A 14,100-nucleotide genomic window follows, 5' to 3' on the forward strand; every position below is an offset into this window, starting at 1 on the left:
TTTAAAAAAAAAATATGGAACACAGCCCGGCGTGGTGGCACAGGCCTTTAATCCCAGCAGAGGCAGGCAGATCTCTGTGAGTTCAAGGCCACTCTGGTCTACATAGTGAGTTCCAGGCCAGCTGGGACTACAGGGAGACCCTGTCTCAAAAAGACCAAAAAAAAAAAAAAAAAAAAAATATGGAACGCTTCACGAGTTTGAGTGTCATCCTTGAGCAGGGGCCATGCTAATCTTCTCTGTATCATTCCAATTTTAGTATCTGTGCTGCCGAAGCGAGCACGCAATAAAATATTTTTTTAAAAATGAGGAAAAATAAAAGCAAAACCAGAGCCTGTTGTGGGTGGTGCATGTCTGTAATCTCAGTAATCTGGAGGTGCATGCAGTAAAATCAGCAACTCAAGGACAGTCTTGGTTGGAGACTAGCCTGGGCTACATGAGACCATGTATCAGAATGGTTCAGTAGGAACCTAGTAAGTGCTAAATGGATGCACCACACTAAAATGACAGCCCTGAGCAGCTCTTCAGCCAGGGTCTCAGGGACTACTAGCATCCCTGCCCTCCATTTAAACACTGACACTGACCAGGGTCCAGCCCCCGCCCCACCTCTTCTTTTTGTATCTTCTATGTGCCAGCTCCTATGTCCAAGCCTTATAAACATGAATATGTAGCAAGCTGAGGGGCTAAGGACCAACATCTCCATTTCACAGCAATTGAAAACCAGAGCCATCAGCAGTTAAGAACACTGACTATTATTGCAGAAGACCCAGGTTCAAATCCCAGCATCCACATGGCAGCTAACAACTGTCTGTAACTCCAGTTCCAGAGGATCCGACAGCCTCTTCTGTCCTCCTCGGGCATTGCATGGCACGGGTGCACTTACCTACATGCAGGCATAACATTCATACACATAAAATAAAAATAATTAAAAAAAAACAACCCAAAACCAGAGCCATTAACCCCACTTGCCAGCATCACAAGGCTAACAGGGCAGAGCCAGGACCTTGGTATGTCTGACTCCACAGGCTGCTGCAGAGTCTCTTTGCTAATTCATTCATTTCAGGGTGTCTGGTGGAGCACCGGGGAAGGGAAGCATGAGGCGATGTGGCCCCTTTCCTGGTGAGGGGCCCACGGACCAGTGGCAGAGATGAAGCTCTGAAGCCATCCTGGTCCAGCATGGAGCTGGCTGACAGACACAGTGTGCTTCCTGCTCAGCCTCTTGTACGTCAGCCTCTAGCACTTCTTGAGTGGGTGATCTTGAAACAGTTGCTTGACCTCTCTGAGCCTGAGGTGGAATGGGTGTTTCAACTGTGCTTGAAGTACTGGACATGGCCCCAGCCCTCTGCCCCCACTAGCTGATAATACCTAAAGCCAGCTCAGGGTGGCATGCCTGAGAATTCAATTCATTTAATATTCATGGAGTCCTTTGTCAGTTCTGTTTGTTGAGGATGTATCAGCGAACAAAAGGTCTATTCTGCTGCTTTTGTGTGCTTACAGGATGCAGGAAAACAGACCCAGGCGGCAAGAGAAACAAGCAAAGCGTGGGTATGCCGGCCGCTGGTGGTAGGTGAGAGGAGGAAGTGGCAGGTATGGAGGGCAGATGTGTTGCCCTTGAGGTGGTCAGGAAGGCCTTACAGAGATGACTGAGCAAAGAGCCAGAAGGAATGAGCCTGGCAGGCAGTCCAGGAGACAGTGTTGCAGGCTGAGGGCCCGCAGAACTTGGAGTGGAAGGACAGGCACAAGGGTCTAGGCGGACGACCTGAGTCAGTGCTTCCTTTAGCTTCAGAGCCTTCGAGAAAGGCAGGAAAGGGTGGAGGCAAAGGGGACTGTGAGAGAAGTCACAGCCTCTTGTAGAGGCTGGTGAGGAGGGTGGCTGAGTCTGGAAAGCTTTTAGCAGTCTGGGTAACGACACTAGGAGGTAGTTTATCCTCTCACTCACACAGGGGCATTTTTGTGCCTCTGGGACACAAGGACCACTGCCTACTTGTCCCCATTCACCAAAGGGGCAGTCAGGCCCAATCAGCTATGAACCACGCCCCAGAGCTCTGTGTACTGTTCAAAGGGTTCAACTGAGTACATCCTGGTGGACCAGGGGAGTCACCCCTCACCATTCAGATGTGGCCTCACCCTCCTGTCTCCAGTTCTGGACTTCCTGGCTTCACACTTTTTTTTTTTTTTTTTTTTTTTTTTTTTTTTTTTAAAAAAGGGGACAGCCCCAGCTGGCTTGGAACTCCCTATGTAACCAGGCTGGCCTCAAGCTCACAGAGCTCTGCATGCCTCTGCCTCCCAAGTGCTGGGATTAAAGGCATGCACCACTACATCCGGCAGCTTCACCCCTTTTAAATTTATTATGTGTGTGTATGATGTATGGGGAGGCACACATGTCACAGCACATACATGGAGGTCAGAGGACAACTCTCTGGAGATGGTGCTCTCCTTCCACTGTTATGTGGTTCTGAGAATCAAGCTAAGGTCATTAGGCTTGAGCTGTGTGATGCTTGGCTTCAATTGTCAATGTCCCACAGTCTCTAGTCACCTGGGAAGAAAGTCTCGATGGATTGTCTAGATCACGTTGGCCTGTAGGCTGTGTGTGTGGGATTGTTTGGATTACTAGATTGAGGTAGAAAGAGCCACCCACTGTGGGCAGCACCATTTCCTAAGCATGGGGTCCTGAACTGTAGAAATGTGTGTGTTGCGGGTGACCACAAGTAAACATGCATGTATTCATTTCCTCTCTGCCCTTGACTGTGGATATGATGTGACTCGCTGCTTCAAGTTCCTGCCTTGACTTCCCTGCTATGAAGGACCGTGACGACCTGGGATTGGGAGCTAAAATAAACCCTTTTCCCCCTAAGTTGCTTTCTGTCAGGGTGGTTTAACAAGGCACAGAAATAAAACAGAAACACGTGGCAAGCATCTTTACTGTTGAGCCACCTTGCCAGCCCTTGGCTCCATACCTTCACTCAGACCATCACCCTGGCTGTGACCCCTCAAAGACCTGGGGAGTGGAGTGATTCCACATAGCTTTGGCCCCACTCTTCCCCCAGAACCTGTTTCTTCATCTGGTAAGTGGAAGGACCACTGAGCCTTCCTTCCTATAGGCTGTGGAGGGTTGAGAGCCTCTGCAGAGGGCAGGGGTCTGCTGTCTGGTAGAGCAGGGACATCCTGGAGGATATGTGGGTCTCCGATGGTGTTGTCAGAGCTGGCAGCAGCCTAGAGCTGCCCTGTAGAGTGATGACCTCATATGGCTGGGTTTATTGGAGAAATCATAAATCTTTGCTTTTGTAGGAAAATTTCAACAAGTTCAAACATTACATTTTCAAGTTAGTAAAGATTTGTTTTTGACTCACACTTGAGGAAAAGTCAAGGCAGGAACTTGAAGTAGCGAGTCATATCACAGAACAGGGCATGGCGGCAGGGCGGGCCCATTGCTGTGGTGATAGGAGTTTGCTCACAGCTGAGCCAATCAGGAAGTACAGTGCAATTATTTTTACTAAGTTGTTTTTCAAACTGTCACTAAATCTACACTAAGCCTTCAGGTCTTTTCTGTGCCATCTCTGAAATGATCAATCATAGATTTTCTTTCAATGCATTTTAAAAATTTTTATTATTTATTTTGGTCTTTTTGAGACAGGGTCTTCCTGTAGCCACAACTGGCCTGAAACTCACTGTGTAGATCAGGCTGGCCTTGAACTCACAGAGATCCACTTGCCCCTGCCTCCCAAGTGTTGGGATTAAAGGTGTGTGCCACCACTCCTGGCTTGCTTATTATTTTTATTTAATGTGTATTGCTTGCATGTAGGTAGGTGCACCCATGTCATGCAGTGCCCGAAGAAGTCAGAAGAGGGAGTCAGATCCCCTAGAACTGGAGTTACGAATGTTAGTCACAGTGTGGGTGCTGGGAATCAAACCCGGGTCCTTTGCAAGAGCAGCCAATGCTCTTAACCACTGAGCCATCTCTCCAGTCCCTGAATAATTTTATTTTTACTTTTAATTATGTATTTGTGTGTGGGTTTTGCCCATTAGTACAGTCTTTTTGGAAATCAGAAGAGTATGGGGTCCCCCACCACATTCCAAACTGGAGTTACAGGTAGTTGTGAGTCACCTGATTGGTGCTGGGTGCTGGGAACTGAACTCAGGTTTTCTGCAAGAGCAGCAAGCACTCTTAACCACTGAGCCATTTCTTCAGCTCCTATAGATTTTCCTTTGCTTCCTGATGGTTCACACACCATGCCCTCCAGAAAGCCCTTCTCTGCCGCCTTCCCCAGCCTGAAGCAAGGGGTCTTAGCTGATATCCTGGGCAGGACTTACAAGCCTCCCAGGGTGTCTTTCTCCTTGGGGACTCTGAGCTGTCCCTTCTGGAGGGTATCTTGGCTGTGGTTTCTTTGGGCTGGGCTACCCAGCTTGGAGGGTGTTAGTTACCATCTTTCTTCAGTTCCCTCCTTGGAGTCCCCTCAACTTTGCTCAGGGTATGTCAGCTGTCTTTGTCTTGCTCACCACTGGATCCATAGTGAAAGAGTGAGTACATGCAGGAGACCCTCCCACCTCTCCCTGGACGTTTGCCCTAGGTTTCAGAGCATCCAGTCTGCCTGCACGTCCCACACTGTCACCAGGGGACCTCTCAGAAACAAAGCCCTAGCCCCAGATTTCACCCAGCCCAGGTTTCCTCTTTTCAGAGCCCCCTTCCCTTGTTCTCCTGGACTTCGGGGCCACACACCAATCCCCTCCTGTCACCTTGTTCAGGAAGAGCATTTCCTGACACATCACAGGGAGCTTCTGCTCAGAAGCTGCGGATGCCCTTGTCACTGCTCTGGTCTGTCAATGTTTGCTTTCCCTGGGCAGAACCAGCTCCCAGTAACCACAGCCACTGCCAGTCATCCTGCCAGGAGCCGCACAGGAATGGACAAGGTCCTTTAGTCCTTTACTGTTGAGTCCCCTCACCACTGCTCTTCATGCACATGGCTTCTGGAAAAGAACCTACTAGCTGGGCCACAATATCTCTTCTCCCCTTTGTTAGTAACCCCCCAGTTCTCCTCTGGGCACTAGCATTCCCAGAATAGACCAGAGTTTTGAGCCTCTCTTGCAACAATGCACCAGGTCTTTGTCTTCTACCTGGCCAACAGAACAAGTGTCAAGATTTAATTTTTACTTCATGTATGCATGTTTTGCCTGTATGCATGTGCATTTAAGTGTATGTAACCTGTACATGGAAACCTGTGGAGCCCAGAAGAGGGATTCAGAGCCCTCTTCTTAGACGTTTGTTAGCTGCCATGTGGGTGCTGGGAACCAAACCCAGGTCCTCTGAGAGCAACAGTACTCTTAACTGCCGAGTCCTGACAAGAGTTTTTGAAAGTTGTCTTTCACCCCTCCCCCTTCCTACTGGCTAAAAGGCAGGTTTAACAGCTGCAGCTCAAGCGACTATCTTGGGCTGACGTAGAAGTTATGTCAAAAAATGACGTTGGGCTGGAGAGATGGCTCGGCAGTTAAGAGCACTGGCTGCTCTTGCAGAAGACCTGGGTTCGATTCTTAGCTCCCACATGGCAGCTAACACCCTCCCTAACTCCAGTTCCAGGGGATCTGACATCCTCTTCTGAACTTTGTGGGCATAGTAAGGGTGCACTTACACACATGCAGGCAATAACTTTCTTTTTTTTTTGAGACAGAGTCTCTCTGTAGCTCCAACTGTCCTGGAACTCAGTATGTAGACCAGGCTGGTCTTGATCTCACAGAGATCTGCCTGCCTCTGCCTCCCAAGCACTGGGATTAAAGGCATGTACTACCGTACCCGGCAAAAAATTTTTTTTAGAATGTCATAAAAGGAAGACCTAAAAGCCTGCCATGATAGTCTTTCCAGTTCCAGGCTGGTAACCACCTCTTCTCATCCCGACACCCACTACTGCATAAGTTAGTTGTTAATTTTTGAGTGTATGTAGCTAAACCTCACTCTTCCTAACTCTTGCCATGTAGCCTAGGTTGGCCTAGAATTTGGGATTCTCCTACCTTAGCCTCCAAAGCTGCAGGGATGACAGGTGTCTCTATGCCTGAATCACCTCATCATCCTTTTTCTTGTTTGTTGTTTTGAGACAGGCTCGTAGTCCTGACTGGCCTAGAACCTGCAGCAATCCTTCCACCTCTGCTTCCCAAATGCTAGGATTACAGGCATGTGTTACCATGTCTGACTAAGCTCACTGTTCTTGATAAAGCCCCTAGATGTCTATCTGTTGGCCCAGGATAGTGATAGGTAAGAAGTCCAAGCTTGGAGCATGAAAGGAGACTCCTAGGAGAAGCAGCAAGTTTTCTAGGGTGTTCTGACTCTACCTCCCCAACTGAGGACTGGGTGGCCCTAAGGCAAGGCCACACAGGATAAGAAAGCCAAGAGGGCAGCACAGCTGGAAGCCTACACAGGAACCAAATCTCCACACTCCAGGGCTGGCTGTACTGCTCAGCGGCCTGAAGGCTGAGGCCCAGAACTTCTTGAAGAGCCAAGCCCCTCAAGGCCCAAGACAGCCAAACAGATAAGTCACTACTTTCCAAGCACTGAAAGGACAGCAGAGAGGGCAGGGGAGGGGCTGAGGCCGGGCCAGGAGAGTCCCAGCTAAAGGCCGACCTGAGCGCTCCATGCCAGCTCCTGCCTCCAGATTCCTGCCAAGTTCCTACCTTGGGTTCCCTGATGTGATCCAGGAGATGTAAGCCAAATAAACCCTTTCCTTCTCAAGTTGGTACTGGTCAGGGTATTTTGTCACAGCAACGGAGAAACAAACTAATAGTGGTCTTCTTTTTTTTTTAAGTCAAAGCCTCATAGAGCCCAAGCTGGTGTAAAACTCCCTATGTAGCTGAAGATGACCTTGAACAGATTCTCCCGCCCTACCCTCCTTGGTGATGGGATTACCATGCTGGCTAGGGGCTCCAGATTCTACAATGGACATATCTGACAAGATCACATCATACCCCCAGGAAAACCTGGTAATGGGAGGAGGGACCCCTGACTCCTGCGCATTTCCCCTACCCCAAAAGCCTACCCCTGGCACAGAGTATCAAGGCCAGGACAAACACAAGCACACATATGATGAATTTCACAAATCTGATGAGTCCTAGGCAATGTACATTTGTGAGGATACCCAAGGCTGTCCCACAGGATCCTGGGGACAGGGTTCTCAGATGCCTATTCCTTCCAGGCACAAGCCCCAATGGTTCCTAAGCAAGAATGGCCCCAACTGAAGAGGTCCTGATTTCCCAGGCTTGGGCTGCAGAGTTATCCCTCAGTATGACTAGGTTACAGGGACAGCCAAGCTGAGACAGCACAGGCCTGCAGCCTTGGCTGGGGTCCCACTGGGTTCTTGGGACTCACTCCCCACTGTGCCGGGCTTTTCCTGTCAGTCTGCGGCGCTGGCTCTTGCTGGTACGAGTAGCACTTGGTGGTTTCTTGGTTGAGTCCTGGGCCTGTCGGGGGTGTTTCCTCTTGACCTTTTTCCGGCTGTGTGCATGCAGTGAGGCCGTAAGAGAGGAGATCCTGTAGGAGGGTGGAGATTGGTGAGGCTAGGGCAGCTTATCCTGGGGAATCAGGCAGTTGTGGGAGGCTAAGGAGGGGGAGAGTCATCACCTGGCTCATGGATGGGAAGTCAGGACAGGTCCCAAACACCAAGAGCACCAAACTCATCTCAGAGTTAGCCTGCTCTGGCTCCAGTGAGCCTGCCAGCCTCATCCCTGCCCTATGCCACCCTCCTTGGAGGAGGGTGGCTCCACAGGCTCAGCCACAAGTGCCAGCTAGGGGTGGGACCCAGGAGACCACAGGCCAGAACTCACCGTTGAGACAGAAGGGGGTCTTTGGACTTCTTGGGCAAGGCCCTGGTTGGCTTCTCTGTAGATGTCACCTCCTCCTGGGATCCATCCCGGTCCCCTTCCTAGAAAAACAGGACAAGGACAGTTTCAGGGAGCAGATAGGGTATGGCTGGCACCCTGAGCAGTCTTGGCTGTCATGTGGGGGCCCGACCAGTCATCTCACAGGCCTGGGTAGGTTCAGAGAAGGCTCTGGGAAGAACACAGTTTGTGCCTAAGAGCCAGGATGACACAAGACAGTCTACTTCCAAACTCTCCTTGCCTCATGCAAGTGGTGTATGCCAGACACTCAGACATTGACCAACAAAAGACCAGTAAAATGGCAAGAAGACTTGTCACTGTGTCACACCTTAGAGAGGGAGGATCATAAAGAGGAAGGAGAGTGGAGGTCAGTCATCACCAAAGGCAGCGGCTCTTCAGGACACAGGGACATTGTAACCCATGGGAGGAAAGTTTTTTTCTTCTTCTTGAGACAGGGGCTTATTATGTAGCCCAGGCTGGTCTTGAATTCATGATCCTCCAGCCTCTATCTCCCTGTGTCTCCATGTTTTTATGGTGTTGGGGACTGAATCTAGTCTCACACATGCCAGGCAAAGTCCTACCAGTGAGCTGCATCCTCAGAACAGAAATGTGCTTTCTACCCTAAGCACTCATTCTCTGGCTCACCCATCTGGGCAGTCAGTCAGCCAACTGCAGGGTGAAAAGAAATGAAAACACCTGGAAAGAAAACCCTGCATCTGTACTGCACTGAGCATGTGCAGACTTCTGTCATTACTCTCCAAATTCTACAGTGTAACAACTATTTACACAGCATTTACATTGTATTCAGCCTCCCACTGCAGGTGTGCAGGACAGAGGACAACCTATGGGAGTCAGTTCTCTCCTTCTACCAAGTAGCTTTCAGGGATCAAACTCTGGCCCTAGGTTGGCAGCAAGCACCTTTACCTGCTGAGCCATCTCGCAGGCCCTGTACTCAATTTTCTAAGTACGTCAGAGATGATTTAAAGAACATGGGAGGACACATGTAGGTTCTATGAAAATATCACAGCATTTTATTTAAGGGACTTGAGCATCTGTAGACTTGGGTATCTAAAAGGGCCCCAGAAGCAGCCCTGCTCTGTGGGTGGGTACCCAGGGTCCATGTACAGAAATTCCTACACAAGTCATACAGGGATGCTGTCTGGTGTTTTCAATTATAGCAAAAGCTACTGAGGCCTCTCAACCACAGGTTATAAACTCACTGCCAGGGCACAGACATGCCATGGTGTGCTGTTTTTCATGCAAGGGAATGATCACCGTAAAAGTCATCTGCTGAGCACTCACTCAGTGTCTATGGAGTCACAGGAATCCCCCCTTCATCCAGCCTCATGGTAACCCCTTTCCTACCCAGGCAGGTAACACCCAACTGACAAATGCTGGACCAGGCAACAAACGCTGCCCAAACTCATTCGGCATTCCACAACAGGCAGTCTCTGATGCCCCAGGGGTTGGGGTGCCTTTGCACTGGAAGACCCTTGACTTGGTTCATCATTAAGCAGTCCCCCACAAGCCCATCTGTACTGTAGCCCCTCCTTCCCCAGGGCTATCCTGGGACCTACCTCAGGTAGGGGCAGACCCAAGAGCCGGGCACCAGAGAGGTCCAGGTTGCTGATGGTGGTCACGGTGACTGTGTGGTTGGGGTGATCATACTGCACTGACTCCGTCTTTGCTGTTACCAGCCGCTCTAGCTCATCTGCCTCCTCTGCAGGATAGGTACAGACCAGGCCCCAGTCCAGGCTGAGTCAACAGGCTCCAGCCTCCCTCCCAGCCCTGAAGGGATGGAGCCTGACAGAGAGTACAGTATTGGCTGTTTTCTAGAGTCAGCCCTTCTTACCACTGAGCCCCTCCTGTCTCCCCCTTCATTCCTCCTGCATCGACAAAGGCACAGGTCTAGAGCCTGGCCCACAGCTGAGTGCTGTAATGAGCCTCTCATCCATTCCTGCTCCAAACTGTCCCTCTTTTGGAGAAACTGAGTGACAACAGAAGGTGGTCTATCACCAGTCTCTTCAATACTCGGAAACCAGGCTCTCTGTTCAGCTTCAGTTTACAAGTGGCCTGGGATTCCTGGTCTCCATCCACTTGCACTTAGACCACCAGGTCACCGCCCCGACCCCTACAGCTAAGGATATCACCCTCTACACTGCTTTCTCCCCCTCTCCTCTTCCCCCACCAGGAGACAAAGAAACCAGGCTCACTGAGGCGAAGGTGGGGACTTACCCAGTGCCTCCTCTCTCTCTGCCAGCATTTTCAGGTATTCCTGGTGGCGCTGAAACCAAATGGGAAGATGTGTTTAACGGTCAACCTGACAGTTTCTACAATGGCCTGGGAGAAGGGCCTCTGCATACCTAGTGATTTTGTTAATTGAGGCAGAAGACCTGTGCATTGCGGGTGGCACCATTCCCTGGTTGGGATCCTGGACTGTCTAAGTGGAGAAGGGGAGCTGGGCAGCAGCACGCATCACTCTGTTTCCTGACTATGGATGTGATGTGACCAGTTGCTTCAAGCTCCTGGCACCCTGACCTCCCTGCCTTGACAAACTGTAGCCTTGAACTAAGAGCCTGAATAACCTTCCTCCCTTAAGCTGCTTTTGTCAGAGTATTTTATCACAGCAACAGGGAAAAAAAAAACTAAGAAATGCAGAGAGTGAGTACGGCCTCTCTGCCCAGTCCTGGGCAGTGGCTTGTATACTTCCACAGTAGGAGACCATGGCTCAGGAAGCAAGTTCAAGAAACTTCCCTCCTCCAGGGTCTCTACCTGTATAAGCTGTTCTTCATCCTGTTCGCATACCCTCTGCTCTGTCTACCCAGCTGCCTCCATCACAGCCATCCAAGGCTGCAAGTCCCCTGGGATTCAGAGCCATCCCTCTGCCTTTCCCTGCACTGTACCTCCTCCCGGAGTTTCTTCTGCTCCTGTTTCAGCCGCTGTTTAATCTCCTCAATGGCTGCCTTCTTCCGTTCTACCTTCCGTTTGTGGAAGCCGGTAAGATACTCCCTGCAAGAAGAAAATGGGGGAGACAGAACCTGAGTCAGAAGGAGCTATATAACCAGAGAAGCACTCTAGAAAAACAGCCAATGCTGTGCTATGTGCCAGACTCCATCCTGCCTGTTCACTCCCTTAATCCTCCCAGCAATCTGTATCAGTTTTCATTTTACAAACAGGGACACTGAGGCAGAGTCTAGGGCACTTAATCCGAAGTCACGGAGAATATAGTTATGCATCATTTAATGATACAAAGGGTACATTATGAGAAATAAGTTGTTAGTCCTGGCTTGACCATCAGATCACATAAGTGATCCCAGGGAATCACTTCTAGTAGGGCTTTCACCTACTAGACCTTTTACCTAGGCCTGCAAAATTCCTTCCCTGGATGAACACCCAGTTCCCCAGGACACCTGACCCCTGTGGGGAAGCACCTACTGATGCTCCCGAGTTTCCTGGTGGCTCCTGGACTCTTGCTCCCTTATCCTGGGATCTCTGCCACTTTTCTCATCTCTCTGGTGCTGGCTACTCTGTCCTCGTTCTTGTTGTTGTTGGTCTTTTCAAGACAGGGTCTCCCTGTAGCCCAGCTGGCCTGGAACTCACTAGGTAGACCAGGCTGGCCTTGAACTCAGAGATCCACCTGCCTCTGCCTCCCAAGTCCTGGGATTAAAGATGAGCGCTTCCACTCCCAGTCCTCCCTTTTTGCTGTTTTGTTGATGTGGTACTGAAGGGTTGAACCTAGTGCCTTGTTTATACTAGGCAAGAGTTCTGCCACTTAGCTAAAAAGAACTTTTTATTTTGAGACAGAGTCTTGACAAATTGCACAACGTGGTCTTTAACTCTCTGTAGCCCAGGTAGAGCTTGAATCCTCCTGCCTCCTGCCTCAGCTCCTGGGTGACTAGGATTACAGGTCTGCACCACCAGGCCGGGCAGTTCCAGTTTTGTTTGGTGTTTTTGCAGACCCATCACCAAGTGTCATTTAGCCACCATTACACTGAAACCCTGGGGTTTAGCTTCCCGGCCCCAAGCTCGGCATACTGTAGGGGCCCCATAAGTCATCAGAAGAATGAATGAATGGATGAATGAATGAACATAAACCACGCGCATGCGTCCACGACGGCGGAGAGCCGGGTGTGTACCAGGGCTATGGACCCGGCTGGACTCCAGTGGTTCAAGGCCTCAGAGCGAGCCGGAGGTCCAGAGCCGCGGAAAAGGGGACGACTCCATCCCACTGCCTAGGGAGCGGAGCATAAACTCCGGTTGCACCCAGGGGCGGAGCCGGAAGGACCCTCCGCGAGAGCGTGCGCTCCCGGGCCTAGACGCGGCCTCGGCCGGCAGGCCGCCAAAAATCATTCGGCCTTGCCACTCACCGCCGCTTCTCTTCGTCGAAGTTGAGAACGAGCCGGGGCCGCCGGTCATCGCCACCTCGCTGCTGCTTCTTCTTCTTCTTCTTGTTGCAGCCCATAGCGGAAACGCTTCCAGCGGCAAGGCTGCCTCGTGTCTACAACACTTCCGCGTGTATCAGTTTCAAACTTCCGGATGGATGCGCTATGTAGCCTGGCTCCACAGTTCCGGGGCCTGGCTCCACCTTTTAAAGGAGCCGCCCAACCTGTTTCGCCATAGGTTCTGGCCCTCTGAGTGATTCTTCAGTGAGACACCCCCATCAGCTAGGGACAGTGCTTGGCTTGAATAAGTATTCAGTATGGAGCTGTTCCTAAACGGCCAAAAGCTACTGATCCTGATTTGGTTCTGATGTCAACTCTGATTTGCCTAAGTGAGGCCAACTGTCTGGGTTTGAACATGGTGCAGCTATGTGGTCCTGGACCAGTTGCCCTCCCTGCTGTGTGTCATTTACCCTATTTGCAAAGTAGGAATAATTGTAGTGATTTTGTAGGATTATTTATTGTAAAATGGTGATCCTAGAACTTTGGCCTGCACCAGATCCTAGAGGGCTTCCTGAAACCCAGATCCAGAGTTTGGGGTTCAGCACATTTGGGCGGGGCCCCTGAATGCCCATTTCTAGCTAGTTCTAGGGTAGTGCTGAATACTGATTGAGCATGCACCGAAGTATGACAGCTACACTAGCAGTGGGATGAGTGGTGTGAAGTGTGTGTAACACAATACTCTGCCATACTTGCGCTGTTGCACAAGCCACCTCCTGCTCTGTGCCTGAGTTTCCCCAAGTATGGAAAAAGAGTGTAACAACACACCTGCTGAACATGAGTGCATGGATATGAAGCATCCAATAGAACAGCAATTGACAGGGATTTTAGTGACTCCATTGTATGACTGATTTTCTTCATTCTCAACACCAAGAACATTTTGTCCTGTCAAGTCCTATGCTGGGTGCTGAAGACACAGGTGCTGCTCTTGACTTTTAGGACTGGCCCTGTGACCAAACTGAAGGGGAAAAGAAATACACCCCATGTATTAATGTTACTTTTGTGTGTATATTGTTTTTATTGTTTGTGACAATTTTATACTTTAGTACTCACCTTATAATGGTTTTGTGAACGCTTACAAAAATTTGTCAAAAGACCAGGCATGAGCCGGGCATGGTGGTGCACGTCTGTGATCCCAGCACTTGGGAGGCAGAGGCAGGTAAGTTCAAGGACAGCCTGGTTTACATAATGAGTTCCAGGCCAGCTGGGGCTACAGGGAGACGCTGTCTCAAAAAGACCAACAAAAGGGGCTGGAGAGATAGCTCAGCAGTTAAGAACACTGGTTGTTTTTGCAGAAGACCCGGTTCAAATCCCAGCACCCACATGGCAGCTAACAACTGTCCATGACTCCAGTTCCAGGGGATCCGATGGCCTCTTCTGTCCTCTGTGGGTATTGTATGACAGGGGTGCACTTACCTGCATGCAGGCATAACACTCATACACATAAAATAAAAATAATAAATAAAAATTTTTTTAAAAGACCAATAAAGCTGGGTGTGGTGGCACATGCCTTTAATCCCAGCACCGTAGGCAGAGGCAGGCGGATCTCTGTGAGTTCAAGGCCAGCCTGGTCTACATAGCGAGTTCCAGGACAGCTGGGGCTACAGGGAGACCCTGTCTCAAAAAAGACCAAAAAAATAAAAATAAAAAAAGACCAATAAGGGGGGAGGGAGGCTATGGGAGGGTGCCATCTGGGAAGTGGGTGTATAGTTGAATAAGATGGTTTGGGATGTTTGGCGTTATACACACACACACACACAAATTTTAAAAAATGTATTATATTTGAGGAGGAAGCATGGAAATTTAC

At 50.0% G+C, this 14,100-nt stretch overlaps 1 protein-coding gene and 1 non-coding gene across 2 annotated transcripts; both read right to left on the bottom strand.

Moving 5' to 3' along the window:
- Positions 1-173: 173 nt before the first annotated feature.
- On the bottom strand, positions 174-280 carry LOC115067402. Its single transcript, XR_003846817.1, has one exon. It is a non-coding gene; the product is annotated as a U6 spliceosomal RNA (small nuclear RNA).
- A 6,484-nt stretch (positions 281-6,764) lies between these two features.
- Positions 6,765-12,375, bottom strand: Nol12 (nucleolar protein 12). The gene is made up of 6 exons (XM_008851293.3): positions 12,222-12,375; positions 10,758-10,863; positions 10,090-10,138; positions 9,432-9,574; positions 7,801-7,898; positions 6,765-7,507 (listed from the first exon to the last, which is right to left on the bottom strand). The coding sequence occupies exons 1-6, from the start codon at positions 12,314-12,316 to the stop codon at positions 7,342-7,344; spliced, it is 657 nt and encodes a 218-aa protein (XP_008849515.1). The 5' UTR covers positions 12,317-12,375; the 3' UTR covers positions 6,765-7,341.
- Positions 12,376-14,100: the final 1,725 nt, after the last annotated feature.

The sequence above is a fragment of the Nannospalax galili genome, unplaced genomic scaffold (assembly GCF_000622305.1).
Source record: "Nannospalax galili isolate Female #2095 unplaced genomic scaffold, S.galili_v1.0 scaffold445, whole genome shotgun sequence".
NCBI classification, from domain to species: Eukaryota; Metazoa; Chordata; class Mammalia; order Rodentia; family Spalacidae; genus Nannospalax; species Nannospalax galili.